This window comes from Lepus europaeus, chromosome 11 (assembly GCF_033115175.1).
Source record: "Lepus europaeus isolate LE1 chromosome 11, mLepTim1.pri, whole genome shotgun sequence".
NCBI classification, from domain to species: Eukaryota; Metazoa; Chordata; class Mammalia; order Lagomorpha; family Leporidae; genus Lepus; species Lepus europaeus.
Genome location: NC_084837.1, coordinates 111,767,905 through 111,793,365, shown reverse-complemented (window position 1 = coordinate 111,793,365; position 25,461 = coordinate 111,767,905). Strand labels below are relative to the sequence as shown.

At 46.5% G+C, this 25,461-nt stretch overlaps 1 protein-coding gene across 1 annotated transcript in view; it reads left to right on the top strand.

Moving 5' to 3' along the window:
* The window catches only part of SCAPER (S-phase cyclin A associated protein in the ER), a 412,160-nt gene that overhangs the window by 61,680 nt on the left and 325,019 nt on the right, over positions 1 to 25,461 (top strand). Inside the window, exon 6 of the mRNA XM_062206396.1 lies at positions 24,719 to 24,819. Coding sequence (XP_062062380.1) covers positions 24,719 to 24,819 — 101 coding nt within the window. The remainder of the gene's footprint in view (positions 1 to 24,718; positions 24,820 to 25,461) is intronic.

Sequence of the window (25,461 nt, the reverse complement as noted above, 5' to 3'; positions counted from 1 at the left end):
AGAAAATGTTTGAATGCATTTTTTCCCTATTTTTATTTTGTTATATTTTTAAAAAATTTTAAGGATTTATTTGAAAGGCAGAGTTAGAGATCTTCCATCTGCTGGTCCACTCTCTAAATGGCCACAACAACCAGAGCTGGGCCAGGCTGAAGCCAAGAGCCAGGAGCTTCTTAGGGGTCTCCCACGTGGGTAGCAAGGTCCCAGGGGCTTGGACCATCTTCCACTGCTTTCCCAGGTGCGTTATTAGGGAGCTGGTTTGGAAGTGGAGCAACCAGGACTTGAATCGGCACCCATATGAGATACGGATGCTACAGGTCACAGCTTATTCTACTGCACCACAGCACCAGCCCCATGCGTAGCTTTTTTTGTAAAATGAATTTCCATGAACTTTTTGAAGATCCCTTGTATATAGTATAAGTAAGACTTTTTCATGTAATATATTTGAAGATTTATGTTCTTGTCTGTGATTTTCTTCCATAATGACTGTTTACTTTGAAATTAATCATGGCCTGTTTGTTTGGTAGTTTGTGATTTCAGTAAAATTGGAAGCATCTTCAATGGAGACCACGCTGTCTGTTAATTTTGTTTCTACTACACATTGGGTACGCATAGTAAAAACATAGTAAATGGGCCTTAAACCTACTTTATGGCGTTCCAGTAAATATTTAAGGCAACCCCAAAATATATACTAATATTTTACACTCCTCCCTTGGCAATTTATTTATTCTTGACATATCAGCTCCAGCTGCAAGGATTTTTTTTTTTAGTAATTTTTTGCTTTAAAATTACTCGCTATCCCTACCTTGTACATTATACAAAAATCAACTCACAGCGGATCAAGGATCTAAATCTATGACCTGATACCATCAGATTACTAGAAACTCTGCAAGGCAAAGACCCCAGAAGCACAGGCGAAAATAAACAAATGAAAGCTAGGAAGCTTCTTTGTGCAAAGGAAACACTCAACAAAGTGAAGAGGCAACTATCAGAATGGGAGAAAATATTTGCAAACTGTGCGCCTACTGAAGGATTAATATCCAGGATCTCTAAAGAGCTCAAGAAACTCAACAACAACAAAACAAAATTCATCTAAGAAATGGGTAAAGGACGTGAAGAGATATTTTTCAAAGACTGAAATACAAGTGGACAGCAGACACATGAAAAATGCTCAGGATCACCAGCCATCAGGGAGGTGCAAATAAAAACCACAGTGAGGTTTCATCTCATCCCAGTTAGAATGACTATCATCCCAACATCAAAAAATAAAAAGTCCTGTGAAGATATGGAGAAAAAGGTACACTGACACACTGTTGTTGGGATTGTAAATTAGTGCACCTGTTATGGAAGATAGTTAGGAGATTCCTCAGAAATCTGGAAATAGATCTACCATATGACCCAGTTGTCCTACTCCTGGGAATATCCCCAAAGAAATGAAATCAGCATATATATGAAAGAGGTATTTGTACTCCCATGTTTATAGCAGCTCGATTCTCAATAGCTAAGATGTGGAATCAATCCAGATGTCCATCAACTGATGACTAGATAGTGAAACTGGTATATATACACTATGGAATATTACTCAGCCATAGAAAGAATGAAATCCTGTCTTTTGCAACAAAATGCATGCAAAAGTTCCAGTTGCATCTGGAAACCATTATGCTTAGTGAAATAAATCAGTCCCCCAAATGACAAATAGCATGTTTTCTCTGATGTGTGGTAGTTAATATAGAATACAAAAAATGTGTAAGAATGAAACTGACAGCTTACGATCTGATGGTCATTTTAGCCCTTGTTTGTACTCCTGTGGAGCAGTGGTCTTTCCCCTTTTTACTTGTTGAACATTATGGTTAGTGGTGCACTAGCCTGCAATTATAAAGTAAATTGAAGTTATGTTATTGCAAAACTAAAGGGAAAAGAAGGAAGGAATAAGGAGGGAGGGAGGAAAGTTTTATTATTTTCTTAGAATTATATTTATGACATACATGAAATCTGTTCTCTTTGCATTAGTAAAAATTAAAATTATTTGCCTCAGATGGTAATGTTTTGATAGTTACATTATTTAAACAAACTTTAAATATCCTTAAATAATCTAATAATCTCACTGATGCTGACCCTGTAACTCAACTCTATTCACAACAGAGTGAAATTGTGAGATTTATCAAGAAATTACTTAAGGGAGTTGGGTCTTTGAATTATCAGAAGAATGAATTTTCTAAAGGATCCCATGGGATAAGTTCTCAATAAAAGAGACTGTTAACAGGGCCATTTATAATTAGGAAATATTCCTCTAAAACTTCACATTAAAAGCCTAGAAGAATAGAAATAGACAAAGCACTTTAGCTTAGTGTTAACTGAAGTGGGCTTCCATTCAGCAACTATTATTCAGTATTTATTATAACGTGCCATGTTTTAAGTACTGTTTGTGAATCTGAACAAAATATGAAGGCTTTCAATCAAATCCTTCATATTGATTAAATGTCAAAGTTTTTCTTTTGTATTTAAAGGATTTCTTTCTTTCTTTTTTGTTTTTCATTTGACAGATAGAGTTAGACAGTGAGAGAGAGTGACAGAGAGAAAGGTCTTCCCTCCATTGGTTCACCCCCCAAATGGCCGCTACGGCCGGAGCACTGCACTGATCCGAAGCCAGGAGCCAGGTGCTTCCTCCCGGTCTCCCACATGGGTGCAGGTGCCCAAGCATTTGGGCCATCCTCCACTGCCCTCCCGGGCCACAGCAGAGAGCTGGCTTGGAAGAGGAGCAACCGGGACAGAACCGGCGCCCCAACTGGGACTAGAACCTGAGGTACCGCCGCCGCAGGTGGAGGATTAGCCTAGTGAGGCATGGCGCCGGCCCCTAAAGGCTTTATTTAAAAGAGGGAACATTCACATTGCTCCTTCTGTGGCTGTTGTCTTGAGTTACTTACACTTCTTATTGAGAGATTGTTTTATATTTTGATTTTTTTTTATTGCTGTTAATTTCAAGTGGTGGAAATTTACCACATGACTGTGACATAGAAAACAGATCTGGGTACCCAGACCACTGGACACAGTAGCAAAGGTTACCCTCCCATTATGTCATTCTGGGTTATTGAAAGGATTTGAGGTTTGATTGCTGAGTAGAAAGGATAGTTGGTTTATGCCTTTGGGATAAAATTATGCTTTTCCATGCTTGCTGCTTCAATCAACATAAAGATTTTAAGAAAAACTTCATTTTTCTTGAACAGTTACTACAGATCTATGTGGTTTTACTTACGTAGCACACGTGGGGTTTGAATATGCATTAATTAGTTATTACATTTGATGAGGAAGGGTGACTTCTGGGTTTGGGATCATGGAAGTGTTTGTGCGTGTGGGATTTGTGCTGGCCCTTGCAGGGAGAATGGGGGAATCTTATGGGGCAGGAATCATTCCAGGGCTTCCGGTGAGCAGCTTTACAACTTAGGAACATACCATCACCCCTTATTCAGCCTTTGCATTCATGAGTGAGAAGGTTGCTTTAGGAAGGGCCAGGGACGCCTCAGCCTGAATGTAGGCACGGTGGCACTGGGAGAGTATTCCAGGCAGGTGCATGCCTTACACAGTTGTTAGGGGGTAACCATGCAGGCCGCACTGGGGAAGTTTAATTTGAATATGTTGATTTTGAGATATATGTTGACTTGAGGTAATAACTTAATATGCATTAGCAGTCAAGGATCTTCAACTTTTAAAATTTTATTTTACTTACTTGTTCATGAGAGGGAGAGGGGGAGAGAGAGGGAGGGAGAGAGAGAGAGAGAGAGAGAAAAAAAAAAGAAACACACAGACAAATGCCTGCAGCAGCTTGGGCTGGACCAGGCCGAAGCCAGGAACCGAGAATTCAGTCTGGGTCTCGCAGGTTGGTGTCAAGGACCCAAGTTCTTTTTTTTTATTTTTTATTTCATAAATGTGAATTTACAGAGTGCAACTTTTGTATTGTTGTGGCTTCCCTCCCCAACCTCCCTCCCTCCCTCCCGTGGCCCTCCCCTCTCCCTCTCCCATCCCGCCCTTCATTGAGTTTCATTTTCAATTACCTTCATAAACTGAAGATCAACTCAGTATATACTAAGCAAAGATTTCAACAGGCTGCACTCACACAACCGCATAAGGTATAGGGTATTGTTCAACTAGTAGTGTTTTTAAGTTTCATAGTAAAACACATTAAGGACAGAGATCCTACATGGGGAGCATGTACCCAGTGACTCCCGTTGTTGATTTAACAATTGGCACTCTTATTTGTGACGTCAGCAATCACCCGAGACTCTTGCTATGAGCTGTCTAGGCTATGGAAGCCCCTTGAGTTCACCAACTCTGAACTTGTTTAGTCAAGGCCGTGTCACAGTGGAGATTCCTTCCTCCCTTCAGAGAAAGGCGCCTCTCTCCTTGATGGCCTGTTCCTTCTGCTGGGGTCTTGTTCACCAGGGTCTTTCATTTAGATTGTTTTTTGCCATCGTGTCATGGCTTTCCATGCCTGTGAGACTCTCATGGACCTTTTAGCCAGATCCGAATGTCCCAAGGGTTGATTCTGAGGCAGGAGTGCTGTTTTGGGCATTTGCCATTCTGTGAGTCTGCTGTGTGTCCTGCTTCCCCCGCAGGATCATTCTCTCCCTTTTAATTCTATCCTTCATTATTTGCTTACACTGGTCTTATTTGTGAAATCTCTTCGACATATACCCTATCTTTTTGATCGGTTATGTATTTATACTTATCACTTTACCAAGTGCGCTGGCATTGGTACCTGCCTCCTTGGTAAGATTGAGTTGAAATCCCCTGGCACATTTCTAGTTCCACCATTGGAGGTAAGTCCGAGTGAGCATGTGCCAACCTATATATCTCCTCCCTCTCTTATTCCCACTCTTATGTTTAACAGAGATCACTTTTATGTTAATTTTAAACACCTAAGAATGATTGTGCATTGATTATAGAGTTCAACCAGTGGTCTTATGTAGAACAAACAGAGCAACAACAACAACAACAACAAAAATACTAAAAGGAATAAAATAGTAAGTTGTTCCTCAACAGTCAAGACAAGGGCTGACCATGTCATTGTCTCTCATAGTGTCCATTTCACTTCAATGGGTATCATTTTAGATGCTCGTTTAGTTGCCATCGATCAGGGAGAACATATGATATTTGTCCCTTTTGGACTGGCTTATTTCACTCAGCATGATGTTTTCCAGCTTCCTCCATTTTGTTGTAAATGCCCAGATTTCATTGTTTTTTACTGCTGTATAGTGTTCCATAGAGTACATATCCCATAGTTTCTTTATCCAGTAATCCGTTGTTGGACATTTAGGTTGATTCCATGTGTTAGCTATTGTGAATTGAGCTGCAACAAATATCGAGGTGCAAATGGCTCTTTTTTTCTCCCCTTTAACTCCATTTGGGTAAATTCCAAGGAGTGGGATGGCTGGGTCGTGTGGTAGTGCTATATTCAGGTTTCTGAGGAATCTCCAAACTGTCTTCCATAGTGGCTTTACCAGTTTGCATTCCCACCAACAGTGGATTAGTGTCCCTTTTTCCCCACATCCTCACCAGCATCTGTTGTTGGTTGATTTCTGTATGTAAGCCAATCTAACCGGGGTGAGGTGAAACCTCATTGTGGTTTTGATCTGCATTTCCCTGATGGCTAGGGATCCTGAGCATTTTTTCATGTGTCTGTTGGCCATTTGGATTTCCTCTTTTGAAAAATGTCTGTTAAGGTCCTTGGCCCATTTTTTTTATTGGGTTGTTTGTTTTGATTCTGTGGTGTTTTTTGATCATTTTATAGATTCTAGTTGTTAATCCTTTATCTGTTGTGTAATTTGCGAATAACGTCTCCCATTCAGTCGGTTGCCTCTTCACTTTCCTGACTGTTTCCTTTGCTGTAAAGAAACTCTTCAGTTTGAGGTAATCCCATTTGTTTATTCTATCTCTGATTGCCCGTGCCTCTGGGGTCTTCTCCAGGAATTCTTCGCCTGTTCCAATATCTTGAAGGGTTCCCCCTATCTCTCAATTAGTTTGATGGTGTCGCGGCGCATCTCTAGTTCTTTGATCCATGTTGAGTGGATTTTTGTATAAGGTGTAAGATAGGGGTCTTGTTTCATACTTCGACATATGGACATCCAGTTTTCCCAGCACCATTTGTTGAAGAGGCTGAAGGACCCAAGTTCTTGACCATTACCCGCTTCATCCTAGGATGCTCATTTGCAGGAAGCTGGACTTGGAAGCAGAGCTGAGGCCCGAACCCTGGTACACCGACATGAAATGCAGGCATCTTTAACCAGTATCTTAGCCGCCAGGCCAAAGCCCATCCAAGGTGTCTGATTTTTCTTAGTGGTTAGTTCCCTAGGAGAAAGGCAAATAGTCAAGTCAGTTTGTAAATGAGTTGAGTTAAAGACCAGTTAGCAATTGCAGTCGCTTCCCAGCCTAGGGTACATTTTACTTCCCCACAGAGATGCTGGGAAGGATTTAATTGCAGGAGAGTAGTTTCTCTTAGCAGATTCCTCCATGCAGGGTTTGGGTCAGTGAATGTGTTGTATATCCTTTTTTTCTAGGTGGCTTATATGGAAAACTGGGGAGAGGTATAAGTGACTGGGGATTCCAGGTGACTGTAAACGATACGGGCACTTTGAAAATGGGTATGTTCCATTTTGCTCTCAGGTGGTTGCCCTTTTGAACTATTTATCCAGTAATAGCTTTTTTAAAACTAGGTAAAATGTTAGTTAAAAAAAATAGTGTGTTTTAAAACTTGTTTCAGCTTTGGTAAAGCTTCCATAAGGGCCGCCTTTGGTCACTGGTTTCTTGTGGGAGGCACTGCACTTGGGCACTGGTATTGTGTGTCAGGAGGACAAAGCAGTGGCGCCAACCATCCTGCTCTGTGCACCAGCAACTACAATTAATTACAAACCAATCGAATCCGTTGCAGCCAATTGGTAAAGTAATTGGTAATTTTAGCTGCATGCCTATATACAGTTAGCTGGATGCCTGTAACGCTGCTTTGAGAGCCACTTTTGTTCTGTTTCGTCCTGCTTGACAAATGCCCTTCATAGCTGCAGGGGGAAAGACGTGCATCAGTGACTGCAGGGCTGCCCCGGCCGCTTGTCTTGTTTGTATTCCCTTGTTCAAAAACATGGCTTGGGTTACAGCCGCACGGTCCTGCTCTGATCACGTTTGATAATGTTGGGCTAAACATTCCTGAAAATAGGCTGTTTCAGCCACCACATATATTTTTTTCTGTGCTCACTCCTAGAAGGAATGTAGCTACTGTGCTGTACTTGTCCTCGAGTTTTGGTGTGTTTTTTTGTTTAGCAAATAGGGAAATCAGAAAACTTCCGAAATAAATTGCTCTGAATCAGATCTTTCTGTGCCCTAATGTAGATGGTTTAAGTCAAATAAATTTAATTAAAGAATTTGAATTATATTAGTAGAATCAAGAGAAGGAAGCTAAGTAATTTTTTTTAATTTGTCCTTTTCCTGATTATAGAAGACTTATTCCCAGTGATTTGGCACCAAGAATTATCTTTGAAAGGAAATAAACAACGGTTCTTTGTTCAGAGAATATTTTAAATTAGAATATTACTTTAATGACTCAAGTAAGGGTAGTATTCAATTTCATTTATGAATAATTTGGCATGCATTTATTATTAGTCTTGGATCTGATTTCCAAAGTGTGCCTCTATCTTTTAAAACTCATATAAGTGAAAAGTACTTTTGAGGTCTTTGAGTGCAACTGATAGTACAGTCCATCTAAGATTTAGCTATAGAAAATTAATGTATTTATAATACATTTGATCCTTTAAAAACAAAAAGTTCCTTTTAAAATTTTTAAAAATGATGCATTTATGTATTTGGAAGACAGAGATAGATAGATAGATAGATAGACATATAGATAGACAGATAGACATATAGATAGACAGATAGATAGACATATAGATAGACAGATAGATAGGTAGATAGGTAGACAGACATATAGGTAGACAGACAGATAGATAGGTAGACATATAGACAGACATAGATAGGTAGATAGGTAGACAGACATATAGATAGATAGGTAGATAGTTAGACATATAGACAGGTAGATAGGTAGACAGACATATAGGTAGACAGACAGGTAGATAGATAGACAGACATATAGACAGACAGACAGACATATAGATAGGTAGATAGGTAGACATATAGACAGATAGATAGGTAGATAGGTAGACAGACATATAGATAGATAGATAGATAGATAGGTAGACAGACATATAGATAGATAGATAGATAGGTAGACAGACATATAGATAGATAGATAGGTAGATAGGTAGACAGACATATAGATAGATAGACAGATAGGTAGATAGGTAGATAGGTAGACAGACATATAGATAGATAGATAGATAGGTAGATAGGTAGACAGACATATAGGTAGACAGACAGATAGATAGGTAGATAGATAGACAGACATATAGACAGACAGATAGATAGATAGGTAGATAGATAGACATATAGATACAGACAGATAGGGATTGGTCTTCCACCTGCTGCGTCACGCTGCAGTGGCTGAGACCGAGGCTCCTGCCTGGAACTCCATCCAGATCTCCCGTGTGGGTGGCAGGAGCGCAGGTACTTGTGCTGTCTTTTGTTGCTTTCCCAAGTGTGTTAGCCAGGAGTTGGATCTGAAGTGGAGCAGCCAGGACTGGAACCAGGGCCTGTGTGGGTACCACTGTCATAGTTGGTGACTTAGCCTGCTGCGCCACCGTGCCGGCCCCAGCACGTGGCCATTTTTATGCCTGGTTGGCATGTTCTGATGTTGGAAAGTTGTCTTTATTGTGAAGTTAGAATGGTGTGGAACTGGTAGAGTGGGTACGCCTCCACTTTAAAGTTCCTCGTCTTAGTCACTGAAATAGCGGCTTTGGCTAATGAGCCAACACTCAAAGTCACAACTTTATCTGTTTCTTCCTTCTTCTTACACCTTTCTTTATTTGAAAGACAGAGTGACACATAGACACACAGTGAGAGAGAGAGAGCGAGCAAATGAGCAAGAGAGAGAGCACACAGGTAGATGTCCATGTGCTGGTTCACTCCCCAAGTGCTGGGCCCAGGTGAACCAGGAGCTGGAGCTCCATCCAGGTCTCCCACAAGGATGGCAGGGACCTAATTACTGCCTCCCAGACACGTTAGCAGGAAGCAGGAGTAGCCGGGACTGACCCCGCCCTCTGATACGGAATGAGGGTGCCACAGAGTTACACAGAGGAGAGCGAAGGGAGAGGGAGAGAGAGAGAGCGAGAGGTCTTCCATCCGATGGTTCACTCCACAGTTGGCTGCAACGGCTAGAGCTGTGCTGATCCGAAGCCAGGAGCTTCTTTTGGGTCTTCCACGTGGGTGCAGGGGCCCAAGGTCTTGGGCCATCTTCTGCTATCCCAGGCCATAGCAGAGAGCTGGATTGGAAGTGGAGTAGCTGGGACTAGAACCGGCGCCCATATGGGATGCAGGCACTTCGGGCCAGGCGTTAACCCACTGTGCCACTGTTTCTTCCTCCTGAGTAGTGGTGTGCAGCTCAGTGACCTGGACTTTCACATTCTTTCCCCCACTCATATTTTAATTGTGTTTCAGTGCCAAGAAGTTACCTCTGCCAGATGTGTAGGATGCATTGTCGCAGTGATACAATGTTGTGTTATCTGACGAAACAGGCAAGAGTGCAGTCGTGGTGGTTATCATGAGTGTGTACATCATCCTAATTCAGCTGATTTGAAATGGTTATCTGGGGCTGGGACTGTGGCTGGTTAAAGCGCTGGCCCGGCATCCCAGATGGGCGCTGGTTCGAGTCCCTGCTGCTCCTCTTCTGATCTGACATGTAAGTGAGGTCATGTGCTGCTTTTCTTCCTGTCTGGTTTACTTCACTTGTCAGTATAATGCCCCCCAGTTTCATTCATGCTTCTGCAGATGTCAGGGTCTCCTCCTTCCTTAAGGCTGAGCAGCAGTCACCTGTGTGTGTGTGTGTGTCCGCTCATCACTGACGGACACTTAGGGTGCTGTCAGTAGTGCTGCAGCGGCCGTGGGAGTGCAGGTCTCTCTGAGCTGATTTCCGTCCCTGTGGGTGCCTCCTCAGAGGGGTCGTTGGGCCACGTGATAGTGTGATTTTTGGTTTTTCAAGGACCCTGCCTACTATTCCCCACGGTGTCTGTACTGATTTACTTCTCTCTCGGCAGTGTACAAGGTTTGCTTTGCCTTCTGCTCTCGCCAGCACTTGCTATCTCTTGTCTTCTTTGCTAGCAGCCATTCTAACAAGTGGGAGGCGATTTCTTAGGGTGGAATCTACATTCCCAGGTGATTAGTGATACTGAGGACTTGTTCATATGCTTTGACTATTTTACTGTCATCTTTTTATGAAAATTCTGTCCAGGTACTTTGCCCATTTTAAATCAGGTTATTTGTTTTATTGCTATTGAGTGGTATGTGTTCCTTATATATTTGGATATTAGCCTGTTATTAGCTGTATAGTTTGCAAACGCTTTTCCCGGTTTATAGACTGTTTTGTTGTGTCAATTTTTATTGTTGTGCAGAAACTTTTTATTTTGATTTAGTCCTACTTGTTTGTTTTTGTTGCCTGCAAAGGTTTTTTTTTTAATTTATTTTTTATTTCTAAACAGATTTATTTAAGTCAGAGTTATAGAGTGAAGGAGAGAGGGAGGGAAGGAGGGAGGGAAGGGAGGAAGGGAGAGAGAAAGAGAAATAGAGAGAGAGAGAGAGAGAGAGAGGGGTCTTCTATCTGCTGGTTCACTCTCCAGATGGCCCCAACAGCTAGTTCGGCCAGGCTGAAGCAAGGAGCCAAGAGCTTCATCCAGGTAACCTATGTGGGTAACAGGGGCCCAAATCCTTTTTTTTTTGTTGTTTTTAAAGATTTATTTATTTATTTGAAAGTCAGAGTATAGAGAGAGAGGAGAGGCAGAGAGAGAGACAGGTCTTCCATCTGATGGTTCACTCCCCAATTCGCCACAATGGCAGGAGCTGCACCAATCCAAAGCCAGGAGCCAGGAGCTTCTTCCAGGTCTCCCACGTGGGTGCAGGGGCCCAAGGATTTGGGCCATCTTCCACTGCTTTCCCAGGCCATAGCAGAGAGCTGGATTGGAAGTGGAGCAGCTGGGTCTTGAACCGGCACCGATATGGGTTGCCAGTGCTTCAGGCCAGGGTGTTAACTCGCTGTGCCACTGCGCCAGCCCCAGGGCCAGATATTTGAGCTGTGTTTTGCTGCTTTTCCCAGGAAATTGGGAGCTAGATTGGAAGTGGAGCAGCTGGGACACAAACAGGTGCCCATGTGGGATGCCAGCATCGCGGTAAGCAGCTCTACCTGCTGCAGTGCTGAACCTGTTTGTTTGTTTGTTTGTTTGGAAAGTGATTTGTTTGTTTATAGGGCAGAGCCATAGAGAGGGAGAGACCTTCCATCTACTGACTCACTCCCCACCCAAATGGCCACAGCAGCTGGTCCAGACCAGACTGAAGGCAGGAACCAGGAACTCCCTCCTGGTCTCCCACGTGGCTGACAGGGACCTGGTACTTGCCCCATGGTTTTCTGCCTCCTCTAGGCACATCTGCAGGGTGCTGGGTCAGAAGCAGGGCAGCTCCCGCGTGGCGCGCTGGCGTCGCGAGCAGGCGCTTGCCCTCTCCACGTCGTGCTCTCCTGACCTCAACGAGGGCTTCAGCACTGTTCCTTTGAATTCTGCACCGGGTAAACCGTGCATCTCTTTTCTTAGGGTCAGTTTCTGGAGGTTTATCCTGTCTTTTTCCTTCATTTCCATTCTCCATATGGGTTTCCCTGCCTCTCCCAGTGGTGCTGGACTGGCCACGTGGAGCATGAAGGCCGTGGACCTTGTGTTCAGTCCACCCAGAGATTCCAGGTGCCTCTTAGGCCTTTGTGCTATCTTTGCTCCTTGGCCCCCGATTATGATATGCTAAGACCTGGCATCACAGCGAGCAGGCAGGAGAGAGCGCAGTCTCCCAAGAGGAAGCTGGAAGAGTTGGGGGTTGAGTATGTCCCAGTTCCCTCTATCCCCTGGCAAAAGCTGGGAGCAGGCGTGTTCTCCATGGCGTCTGCACTAGGCTGGGCGATGGTCTGTGGTCATTCAGACTTTGCTCTTGTTGCTCCCAAGGGCTGCTGTTCCAGACGCTCCCCGAGTCAGGTGTGCTAGCTAGAGGCCGGGCTCCGTCTCTGGAGCAAGCTAGCAGAGTTGTGGGAAGGTCCACATGCCTGATCCGCGTCACAGAGCACAGCTGATTGCTGTTTTTGCAGGCTACTTGATGGCTTGACTGCAGGCCTCAGCTGGGAGAGTCAGGACATCGGGGTAGTCTGTTCCCTTCAGGGAGAACTCAGGAGCTGGGGTTTGCTGGTGAGCTGAGTGCTGGCCCTGCGGTGGGGGGGGGGGGGTATCTGCGGGAGGTGTGCCTGTTTCAGAGGAGCCTCCGGTGGGTGTCTGAGGCAGCAGGTAAGATGCCGCCTGGGGGACCTGCGGCATGCTGGCTCGGCATTCTGGGGTCTCCTGAGAGCGTAGGGAACAGAGGTGTGAGCGTTTCTAGCAGCCGTCTCTCCCAGGCTCTGGGGAGAAAGAAAGGCCAAGATCCTACTGGGGCACAGTGCCCTAAAATTGGGGGATCCACACCTTGCAGCTTCCAAGGGGTCTGGACCACATACAGCCACCCAACCTTATGGCTCTCGTTGGCGGGTTTGTCTCCTAACTCACCCAGCTCAGGAGCAGAAGGGGCTCAGTGTCCTGGGGTGTCCTGAGGTCATGTGGGACAAAGCAGTGACTTTAAACGGGTGTCAGCACTTCCAGCAGCTGTCTCCCCCAGGGTTCAGGGAAGAAACAAAGGGCAAGGAAAAGACTTGCTCGCAGGGGCTCTGGAGAAGCATCACCTGCACACCTCTGCAGCAGGAGGCTGAGGGCTTGGCTTCTAAGCAGCTTGCATCTGGGAGCCAGTGGGGCGGGGGAGCCTGCAGCGCACAGGGGCACGCCCCACCCTTTGCTCCCACAGTTGCACTAGGTCAGCAGATTCTCATGGAAGGAGAGGATTCAAGTGAGGGCCCCGGCTTCCACGGCTCCCACCAGAAGGATGGGCACTAAGCCACTAGCCCTGGGAGTCAGCAGAGCTCGATCTCACGTTTCCAAGGACCGCAGGGAGAAACCAGCTGTCTTTTCTTTAGGGATTTCTGATCTGGACTGACATGAGGGTCAGCCTCACTCACGAGACAGGCACCTGCAGGTTCCCAGCACAGGGACCTCTGTCTGACACCCAGTAGTCCCCGCTGCTCAGGTCTAAAACCCAGTTTTGCATCTTCTATGGTCACTGGTTCCCAGGACCAGGCCATCAGAAGACTGGAGGCCTTGCCCTCCTGCTCCTCAGGCAACTGTCACTCTCAGAATTCCAAAGTATGCCACACAATGGCCAAAGACGTGATTTTTATTTCTTCCTTAAAATGTATGGATTTCTTAGTTGAAAGGCAGAGAGACATCTGCTCGTTCACTCCCTCAAATGCCCACAACAACCAGGGCTGGGCCAGCCAAAGCCGGGAGGCAGGAACTCAGCCAGGTCTCCCATGTAGGTGGCAGAGGCCCAGCTACTTGAGCCATGACCTGCTGCCTCCCAGGGTGCACCTTGGCAGGAAGCTGGAGTCTGAAGCAGACCTGGGACATGGACCCAGACCCTCCAAAATGGAACCCAGTTCTCCATCTACAGCTGGAAAAGCATGCAGGTACATCCTTTTTGTAATTGTTAAAGATTTTTATTTATTTATTTGAGAGGTGGAGTTACAGGCAATGAGAGGGAGAGACAAAGTTCTTGCATCTGCTGCTTCACTCCCCAAATGGCTGCAATGGTCAGAGCTGAGCTGATCTCAAGCCAGGAGCCAGGAGCTTCTTCCCGGTCTCCCATACAGGTGCAGGGGCCCAAGTGTTTGGGCCATCTTCTACTGCTTTCCCAGGCCATAGCAGCGAGCTGGATCAGAAGAGGAGCAGCCGGGACTCGAACTGGCGCCGATATGGGATGCCGGTGCCGCAGGCAGAGGACTGACCTGCTGCACCACAGCAGCAGCCCCTCGATCCCTTCTCTAAAGAAGCTGAGAAGAAGGTGTATTCTGTGCTGTTGGGTGAAGCGGTCCTTGGTGGTGGTGTCCAGTGTCCGTCCTTACTGGCTCTCTGCCTCTGGGTCCGTGCACTTTGGATGGACGGATGTTGAAGTCTCCAGCTGTAGCAGGGACCTCGTCCTACCTCCGTGTGGCAGTCTGGTGCTAGGTGCATGCGTGTAAGGATCATTGTGTTTCCCAGAGAACTTGCCCCTTAATGATTGTCTATTGTTTCTCTTTGTTCCAGATCACTTTTCTTGTCCTCAGTCTGTCTGAAATTCATATAACTACTCTTGCTTTCTTTTATTTAGTAGTAGCATGATATGTTTTCTTCATTTGTGTCTTTATTATTTAAAATATTTATTTATTTATTTGAGAGGCAGAGTTATAACAGATAGATAAAGAGAGAGAAATGTCTTCCATCCACTGGTTCAGTCCCCAAATTGCCACAATGGCCGGAGCTGGGCCAATTCGAACCAGGAGCCAGGAGCTTCTTCCAAGTCTCCCACGTGGGTGCAGGGGCCCAAGCACTAGAGCCATCTTCTGCTGCTTTCTCAGGCCAGTAGCAGGGAGCTAGATCAGAAGTGGAGCAGCCAAACTGGTGCCCAGGTGGGATGCCGGCACCACAGGTGGAGGCTTAACCTACTGCACCACAGACCCTGTGTCTGTCTGTCTGTCTGTCTTTAGACTTTGTTTTTTAAAGATTTTATTTATTTGTTTGAGAAGTAGAGTTACAGACAGAGAGGGAGAGACAGAGAGAAAGGTCTTCTATCTGATGGTCCACTCCCCAAATGTCTGCAAATGGCCAGAGCTGGGCCAGTCTGGAGAAGCCAGAAATTTCTTCCTGGTCTCCATGTAGCTGCAGGGACCCAAGCGCTTGGGCCATCTTCCACTGCTTCTTCAGGCCAATGGCAGGGAACCAGATTGGAAGTGGAGCAGCCGGGACTCCAGTTGGCACCCATATGCCATGCCAACACCACAGGCAGAGGCTTAGCCCACTACTCCACAGCGCCGGTCCCTGTGTCTTTACTTTTAATGTGGGTTTCCTGTAGATGATGTACAGTTTGGTCTTGTTTTATTTATTTACTTGACAAATAACAATTATGTACAGCTGTCATCTCCAAGTTGTGTTGAAATATCTGTATACTGAGGAATGGTTCAGATGAACTAGTACATGTGTGCGTGATGTCACATACTAACATTTTTGTGTGGTAAGCACACTTAAAATCCCTTCTCAACAGTTTTTCAAGAGTACATTATTACATCGTTGTTAACTCTAGAACTCTTTTTTTTTTTTTTTTTTTTTTAATTTTTGACAGGCAGAGTGGACAGTAGAGGGAGATAGAGAGAAAGGTCTTCCTTTTTGCCGTTGGTTCACCCTCCAATGGCCGCCACGGCCGGCGCACCGCGCTGATCCGAAGCCAGGAGCCAGGTGCTTCTCCTGGTCTCCCATGGGGTGCAGGGCCCAAGCACTTGGGCCATCCTCCACTGCACTCCCTGGCCACAGCAGAGAGCTGGCCTGGAAGAGGGGCAACCGGGACAGGATCGGTGCCCCGACCGGGACTAGAACCCGGTGTGCCGGCGCCGCAAGGCGGAGGATTAGCCTGTTAAGCCACGGCGCCGGCTCTAACTCTAGAACTCTTGAACCTGCTCCTTAGATCTGAAAGTGTGCATCCTTTGATCAAGATTTCCTGAGCCTCTCTGTGTAGCCCCCCCCCCCCCCCCAGCCCCTCGAAGCCAGCATCCATGGCCTCTGTGAGTCCAGCATTTTGGAGTCCACGTGTACAGGAAATCCTGCAGTAGTTGTGTTTCTGTGTCTGGTTTCTTTCACTTACCTTCGTGCCCTCCCAGGTTCGTCCATGTTGTGAATGACAGGATTCTGTTCACTGTTCAGGCTGGATACTGTTCGCTTGTGTCTGTGTACCACACTTTCTTTATTCATCCATTATCTGTTGACGGATACACAGGTTGATTCCGAATCTTGGCTGATGGGAACAGTGCTACAATGAACACGGGAGAACTCAACCATCTCTTTAACATAGTGGGTTCACTTCCTTTACATTTGTCCTCATAGTGGGATGGCTAGGACACCTGGCGGTTCTGTGTTTTTTTTTTTTTTTGACAGGCAGAGTGGATAGTGAGAGAGAGACAGAGAGAAAGGTCTTCCTTTTTGCCGTTGGCTCACCCTCCAATGGCCAAGCGGCCAGCGCATCTCGCTGATCTGAAGCCAGGAGCCAGGTGCTTCTCCTGGTCTCCCACGCGGATGTAGGGCCCAAAGACTTGGGCCATCCTCCATTGCCTTCCCGGGCCATAGCAGAGAGCTGGCCTGGAAGAGGGGCAACCGGGATGGAATCCGGCGCCCCAACCAGGACTAGAACCCGGTGTGCCGGCGCCACAAGGCGGAGGATTAGCCTGTTAAACCATGGCGCCGGCCGGTTCTGTTTTTGTTTTTTTTTTTTTTAAAGATTTGTTTATTTATTTGAAAGAGTTACACACACAGAGAGAAAGGTCTTCCATCCACCGGTTCACTCCCCAAGTGACCGCAACAGCTGAAGGTGGGCCAATCCGAAGCCAGGAGCTTCTTCCAGGTCTCCCACATGGATCCAGGGGCCCAAGGACTTGGGCCATCTTCTGCTGCTTTCCCAGGCCATAGCAGAGAGCTAGATCAGAAGTGGAGCAGCTGGGTCTCGAACTGGTGCCCATATGGGATGCCAGCACCACAGGCAGCGGCTTTATCCACTATACCACAGTGCCGGTCCTGGAACAGTTTAAGTATGATATGCAAAGCATGAGTAACTAGAGGAAGAAACTGATCAGTTGAACACCATCAAAATTAAAAACTTGGACATTTGAAAGGGTAGTATCAGGTGAAAGGATCACCCACAAAAGGGCAGAAAATATTTCCAAGTCCTGGATCTGGAGAGGCCTTGAAATCCAGAATAAATGAAGAGCTGTTATGGATTAACAATAAAAATGAGAGATAGCTCAGTTTAAAAACAGATAGTGGGGGGGCAATGTTATGGTACAGTGGTTAAGCTGCTGCGTGCGGTGTCCAAATCCATGTCAGAGTGTCGGTTGGAATCCCAGTTGCTGGTCCAGCTCCCTGCTAGTGTGCCTGGGAAAGCAGCAGAGGATGGCCCAAGAGCCTGGGCCCTTGCCACCCACAGGAAGACCTGGATGGAGTTCCTGGCTCCTGTCTTTATCTGATCCAGCCCCAGCCTTTCTGGCTGTTTGGAGAGTGAACAGGCAAATGGAAGTGTTCCCTCCCTCCTTCCCTCCCTCCCTCTTACTTTACCTTTCAAATAAATAAAATAAAAACTAAGCAATGATTTTGAATAGACATTTTTCCTAAGAGGATACACCAGTGTCCAGTAGGCATAGGAAAAAATGCTTAATGTTAATATTCATCAGAAAAATGTAAATAAAAAACACAGTGAAACCACTTATTACTAGGGTGCTTAGACTCAAGAACATCTGCAAGTGTTGGTAAGGATATGAAAAATGCAGGGGCCAGCGCTGTGGCGTAGCAGGTAAAGCTGCCTCGGGCAGCGCTGGCATCCCATATGGGCACTGGTTCGAGTCCAGGCTGCTGCACTTCCAATCCAGCTCTCTGCTATGGCCTGGGAAAGCAGTGGAAGATGGCCCAAGTCCTTGGGCCCCTGCACCCATGTGGGAGACCTGGAAGAAGCTCCTGGCTCCTGGCTTCAGATCAGCGCAGCTCTGGCCACTGTGGCCAATTGGGGAGTGAACCAGTGGATGGAAGACCTCTCTCTCTCTCTCTCTCTCTGTCTCTGTCTCTGTCTCTGTCTCTTTCTCTCTCTACCTCTCCTCTCTCTGTGTAACTCTTTCAAATAAACAAATAAATCTTTTTTTAAAAAAAAAGGATATGAACACTCCGGGTTCTAGTCCCGGTTGAGGTGCCGGTTCTGTCCTGGTTGCTCCTCTTCCAGTCCAGCTCTCTGCTGTGGCCTGGGAAGGCGGTGGAGGATGGCCCAAGTCCTTGGGCCCTGCACCCGAATGGGAGACCAGGAGGAAGCACCCAGCTCCTGGCTTTGGATCCGTACAACGTGCCGGCTGTAGCGGCCGTTGGAGGGGTGAAGCAATGGAGGGAAGACCTTTCTCTCTGTCTCTCTCTCACTGTCTAACTCTGCCTGTCCAAAAAAAATGATATGAAAAATAGAGAACCCTTACAAATTGCTGGTTAGGAATATAAAGCTTGGTTTTTAACATGAACCTTGGGGCTACTTTGTGATTCAGAAAATCTCCTTTAGTTATTTATACCCAACAGAGTTGAGAACGTGTTCATAGCAAATGTGTACATGAATGTTTGTAGCAGTGCTACTCCCAATGACGAAAGGAGAATCAACCCTAATATTCATGAACTGTTAATAAAAAGAATGTGTTATGTTCAGTTATTCAGATACAAGAAGAAACAAGCTACGGGGGCATGCTGCCAGGTGGATGAACCTCAAAAGCATTGTTAAGTGGAAGGAGGCCTCGTGTCATATGGTTCTGTTTATTCAGACATCTGGACGAGGCCACTGCACAGCTCCGGGAAGTAGCTCAGGGGTCGCTCAGAGCAGAGGCGGGAGGAACGTGAGTGACGGTTGATGGCTTCAGGGTTCCTTTTTGAGATGATGAAAGTGTTCTGGAGTTAGGTAATTGTCCTACTTTGCATATATTAAAACAACTGAACTGCATACTTAAAGGGTGGGTTTTACCATATCTGAGTTATGTCTCAGAAAAACTGCTAGTGTTACGCAGTTCTTCTTGAACATGGAAAAAGAGAGGACTTTTTTCAGTAAAAGAAGCTGGCTGAATTGTCCAGCTTTCCTTGACAACGAAAGCCCTTATGAGAGAGGAACCGCAGCTCAGGGTACAGACGCAGAGTCCTAACCTGGAGTGATCTGTTGAAGCTCTTCATTAAAACAGGACAAGAAGCTGGCTCGCTCATTCTGCAGTGTTAGGGACATGTCTCATATTAATGTTGTTTACCAAACTAGTTGAATGGATATGAGAATTCTTCAGACTGAGCAGATCTAAGAAACACACTGTATGCAATCCAGTACCTCTTCATGAGAAAATTCAGCACACTGGTAAGAAATGGGAACTTCTTTCTGATGTAAGGCATCTTCCAAGAAATCTTGAGTAAACATCCTAGGGATGCGATCCTGTGTGCCTTAAGTTTTAATTCAGCTTCTTGCCTCCCACGGAGAGAAGAATGCAAAGTGGAGGCATAGTGAAGTGCACAGGCGAGAACAGGCGTTCTTTACAAGTGCGAGAGTAACCAGACGTTCGCAGCCTGAGGGTGGCCGTCCCACCCAGGGAAGGCCCCATGGTGAGTGGGCCAGAGTGTTGCCAATAAGGAGAGGGAGAGCCTGAGTAGTTTCTCCACCCATGGTCCTGGGCAAAGAGACTTCTCCCCTGCTCTCAGTCTCTCTTACGAGGTAAGGGGACAGGATAGATTGTTAACAGGCATGAAGTCTTCTGGGTTTTTATGACGCCTCCGGGGAACTCAAAATTCCATGTGCTCCTCATGGCGTCTGCTCCTTCAGGTTCTGGCTGAGACACAGCCATGTCCTGGGAAGGGGTGCATCAGGCTGACAGCTACAGAGAGACGTTACATTGCAGGGCTGCAAGCATCCCAGCTTACCTGGACCTGACTCCCTGCCTCGCTGTCCCAGATCAACACTTACTGGTGAAATGTTGTCAGCTTGCCTTCTGAGGAATTTGGATTGGAACAAGAAAGCCTGCCATCATCATTTCTATACAGCATTGCATATAAGATCCTAACCAGCACATAACAAGGAATAAGACATAGGAGTAGGAGGAGTGAAGCTGAAGAAGTAAACACAAGGGTGCAGTGACTAAGGTGCTGCTCGGGACCCCTGCCTCCCATGTCACTCCACCTCTGCTGATGTGCCTCCTCAGAGCAGCGGGAGGTGATGCCAGTCCCTGCCACCCGCGTGGGAGACGTGGGTTGAGTTCCTGCTTTGTCCTGGCCTACCCTGGGCTGTTGCTGGCTTTTGGGTAGTCAGCCAGTAGAGGAGAAGTCTCTTTCTCTCTGCCTCTCAGATTTCTAAAAATTTAAGAAGTAGTTCATGTAAAATGGAATGAAGAGGTAAGTGCATTTTGGTGTAAAAAATATCTTGAGGGCTGGTGTTGTGGCTCACTTGGTTAATCCCCTACCTGTGGTGCTGGCATCCCATATGGGTGCTGGGTTCTGGTCCCGGCTGCTCCTCTTCTAGTACAGCTCTCTGCTGTGGCCTGGGAGGGCAGTGGAGGATGGCCCAAGTGCTTGGGCCCCTGCACCCACATGGGAGACCAGGAAGAAGCACCTGGCTCCTGGCTTCAGATCAGCGCAGCGCCAGCCTTTGGGGAGTGAACCAATGGAAGGAAGACCTTTCTCTCTCTCTCTCTCTCTCTCTCTCTCTGTCTATAATTCTACCTGTCAAATTGAAAAAAAAAAATCTTCACCAATATAAACTTATTTTTTCATTCCATTTTCCAAGAACTGTTTGAACTGTCCTTATCTGTCATTATTCACAGTTTTTATGTGCCTATATTTAGAAAATCCAGAAGAATCTAAAAGAAATTATTAGAAGTATTGAGTTAAAAGTTGCCAGTTACAAGTTCAAATGACAAAAATCAACAGCAAGAGAAAGTGGGAAAGAATATGTTTAACAGTTGCCACTGGGGCCAGCATTGTGCTGTAGCAGGTGAAGCCACCGCCTGTGATGTTAGTATCCCATATGGGGCCGATTCATGTTCTGGCTGCTCAACTTCCTGTCTAGCTCTCTGCTAATGGCCTGAGAAAGGCAGCAGAGAATAGCCCATGTACTTGGGCCCCTGCACCCATGTCAAAGACCCGGAAGAAGCTCCTGGCTCCTGGCTTTGGCCTGGCTCAGCCCTGGCCATTGCAGACATCTAGGGAGTGAATCAGCAGATAGAGGATCTCTGTCTCTCCTCTCTCTCTGTACTCTGACCTTCAAATAAATAAATAAATCTTAAAAAAGAAAATGCCATTTATTCTTAGGGTTCCATCTTATAAAAGGTATGAGGGCTTCTACATAGAAAACATGAATACATTTTTTGAGAGGTTTTGAACAATATAGAAACATAGGGAAGTGTATATATCTGTTGTAGACCACATGAGCCAGTACTACAAGTGGCAGCAGGAGATGGCTCAAGTAATTGGGTCCCTGCCACCCACGTGGGAGACCAGGACTGTGTTCTAAGCTCTGGCCCTGACCCAACCTGGGCCATTTGGGGAATGTCTATCTCTTTCCTTTTTTTTCCCCCTTTTTCCTCCTTCATAAAAAACATCACACCTTTCCCCTTACAATGATGATGGGCGATTCTAAAATTTATATGGAAATACAAAGGGTTTGAAGTAGCTCGACATCGTGAGGATGTAGTCATAGCTGGGTAAGTCATTCTGGCGGGTCTGAAGATTGTAGAGCTCACGGCAGTGTAAGCTAGTTTGGTATTGGCACAACACCCAATGGTTAAGAAGCTGCCTGAACACCGGCGTTCCGTATCTGAGTGCCTGGGTTCAAGTACCAGCTCTCCTCTGGATTCCAGCTGCTTGTTAGTCTGCGCCCTGGGAAGCAGTGGTGCTGGCCCAAGTTGCTGGATCTCTGCCGCCAGGATTGAGTTCCTGGCTCTAAGCTTCATCCTGGTGCCTCCCTGACTGGGCATTTGGACAGCGAATCAGCAGATGAGAGATTTCTCTCTCTCTGCCTTTTAAATAAATAATTAACAATTAAAAAGAGGATAGATAAATAGACTGGTATAACAGAGGGAAGACTGCCAAAACAGATTCATGGATCTTTGATTTGTGGCAAAAATTGTGAAGAAAGGTTTAAGTTTTCAGTAACTTGTGCCAGGAATTTTGGATGTCAATATGGGGGAAACTTGGCCTCTTTTTCTTTTTTTTAAGATTTATTTATTTGTTTGAAAGAGTTGCAGAGCAAGATCTTCCATCTGCTGGCTCGCTGACCAGATGGCCACAATGGCCAGGGCAGGGCCAGGCTGAAACAGGAGGCTGTATCTGGGTTTCCGACAAGAGCGGCTGAGACCCGAACCCTTGGGCCATCTTCTGCTTTTCCAAGGCACATTATAAGGAGGATGGATTGTAAGTGGAGCCGCCGGTACATGAACCAGCACCCATCTGGGATGCTGGTGCTGCAGGCGACAGCTTTACTCACTGTGCCACTGCGCTGACCCCTTGACCTCTGTTTTGTACCATGTACAGTAGTCAGTTGGTTGTAGATGGAAGGTCTAAGTGAAGAAGGCTCAGTGAGCAAGCTCGAATAGAACAGGTTGGAGAAGGGGCCGGCACTGTGGCGTAGTGGGCTGAGCCTTTACCTGTGGCAGCGGCATCAAATACGGGCTCCGGTTCCATGTCCTGGATGCTCTTCTTCCAGTGTAGCTCTCTGCTATGGCCTGGGAAAGCAGTGGAAGATGGCCCAGGTGCTTGGGTCCCTGCACACACATGGGAGACCCGGAAGAAGCTCCTGGCTCCTGGCTTCAGAACAGTGCATTTGGGCCATTGCAGCCATCTGGGGAGTGAACTAACGGATAGAAGACCTCTCTCTGTGTCTCTGCCTCTCTCTGTCTGTAACTCTACCTCTAAAATAAATAAATTATATATATGTGTGTGTTTATATATATATATATATATATATATATATATGAGAAAATGTTGGACAGTATCTTCCTGGCATATAGTAGGGAAAGATTACTTTTTTTAAAAAAAAGATTTATTATTTTATTTATTTGAAAGAGTTACCAGAGAGGTAGAGACAGAGAGAGAGGTCTTCTATCTGATGGTTCACTCCCTAGATGGCTGCAATGGCTGGAGCTGAGCTGATCTGAAGCCAGGAGCCAGGAGCTTCTTCCAGGTTTCCCATGTGGGTGCAGGGGCCCAAGGACTTGGGCCATCTTCTAATGCTGGGAAAGATTACTTTTAAAGTGACACAAGTAATATGGGCCTTGAAAGTATCATAAATTGGATACCTTAAAGCTATGAATTTGTGTTCCCAAAAAGATTGCACATTCTATTAGATTGAAAAGGCAAGGAGACAGGTGCGTCACGTGTAGCCACGTGTAGCCAACGAAGGGGTCATGAAAAGAGAGAAAGGACTCCAGCATATCAGTAAGAGACAGCCGACATGTGGACCAATGGAGACGGGTCTTGAGGCACTTTTTAAGATGAGGGTGTCCGAATGGCCGATAAGCTTATAGAAATGTGCTCAGAACCATTGGTTACCAGAGAAATCATACAAACCATGATGAAATGCCATCACAGACCCGCCGTCAAGAATGACTCAGGTTACAAACAACCAGCCGACCTCCCTGCTCCCCAGCGCACGAGACCAGCTGTAGGAGAGGGCGTGAAGCACGGAGCTCACACATGCACACTGCTGGGGAGCAGGGACTGTCTGGGAAGACAGTCGGGTGTTCTGTACTGAGGTGACGCACGTGCATGCCCTGGGACTCCACAGTTCCACTCTTGGGCTTCTACTCACTAGAGAGGGATTCATACGTGCAAAAGATACGTGTGTGTGTGTGTGTGTGTCTGAGAATAACAGCATATCTTCTGTGATATCCAAAAATTGGAAATCAACCCGGTCAGTAGTAGATGGGATAAGTAAGTATTCCTGCAGTGGGATAGAATACCGTGCAGCTGTGACCTTGGACAGTGACAGGAGATGAATTACAGGTATCCTTGATACGGTGAACTTAAAGGTACAGAAGAAACCACACAACAGTGGACACTGTGTGAGTTCATTGAAGTGCATTCAAGCACAAGTGAACGGCGATGGTTACCTTTGAGGAGAGGAGACACCAGAGGACGTTCAGACTGGACCTGCTACATTTTTGGTGGCGAGTGGTGGGCACGTGGGTCTTTGCAGTACTTTATCTGTAGATTTCATGCTTGTGCTCTGTGCAGTTGTTAGGTGGTTTTCTTGTGTGATCATTTGTACATTTCTGTCTTGGGTACTTCTCTGTTGACCAGAGCCACAGTGATGGCTGTTTGGGGAGGTCACCACACCAGTTCTTGGTGTTTCAGCTCTCAGCTCCCCTCGTTTCTTATTTTACCACGCAGTAAGAACAAAGGAAAGGAAGGCCCACAAAGTAAGCCAGGAGGTGATGCCGCTTCCTCAGTGAGGAAAAATTTATTAATGCCCAAGTCCGTCACTCTAACAACTTCTCCTTGCAAATTGTTAGTGTTGGGGCCAGCGCTGTGGCGCAGCGAGTTAACGCCCTGGCCTGCAGTGCCAGCATCCCATATGGGCGCCAGTTGTAGTCCCAGCTACTCCTTTCTGATCCAGCTCTCTGCTATGGGCTGGGAAAGCAGTAGAAGATGGCCCAAGTCCTTGGGCCCCTGCACCCACGTGGGAGACCGGGAAGAAGCACCTGGCTCCTGGCTTCGGATCGGCACAACTCCGACAATTGCTGCCATCTGGGGAGTGAACCAGTGGATGGAAGACCTCTCTCTCTCTCTCCATCTGCCTCTCTCTGTAACTGCCTTTCAAATAAATAAAATAAATCTTTAAAAAAAAAAAAAGAAAATCGTTCGTCTCAGACTGGAGTTGAATGTCTCTGTCTGTTTTAAACCAGGAGGTGCTGATGATGCTGGATAACTACGTGAGAGACTTCAAGGCACTGATCGCCTGGATCCAGCTTCAGGAGAAGCTCGAGAAGACAGATGCTCAGAGCAGGTACAGAACCCTGTGAACCCTGCTCCTGTCTGAGTGCGGCCGTGGCTGGAGCAGGTACTGAACCCTGTGACCCCTGCTCCTGTCTGAGTGCGGCCGTGGCTGGAGCAGGTGCTGACCCTGTGAACCCTGCTCCTGTCTGAGTGCGGCCACGGCCGGAGCAGGTACTGAACCCTGCTCCTGTCTGAGTGCGGCCACAGCTGGTAGCAGCCATCAGAACCAAGGACGAATTTAACCTGAAATGGACTCCAGATGTGTGCTAATATAAAAGTCAAGCGCTACATTTCTCATCCAGTCAGCAACAAGTGCTTGTTGGGCGCCTACCAGCGTCAAGCACTTTATTCAGCACCGAAATCTGGTTGCTGAGTGCGACACCTAGGATCGTGTGCCGAGGTGGTAGGGGAGAGCTCGCTGTACAGAGAACTCCATGTGTGTGCAGGAGGGAGGTGGTCTTTTAGAGGACAGATCGGGAAAGACTCCACAGAGGTGGTGTTTAAGCAATGTGTGTGACCTGTTTGACCAAGCGAGGGCCTCTCAGGTGAGGGGAACAAGGAACGACAGCTGTGTGAGTACAGAGCCCGTGTGGCATGAACGACAGGTGGGGACAGATGCCATGTGTCTTCCTAATGTAGTTGCCAAGGGGGA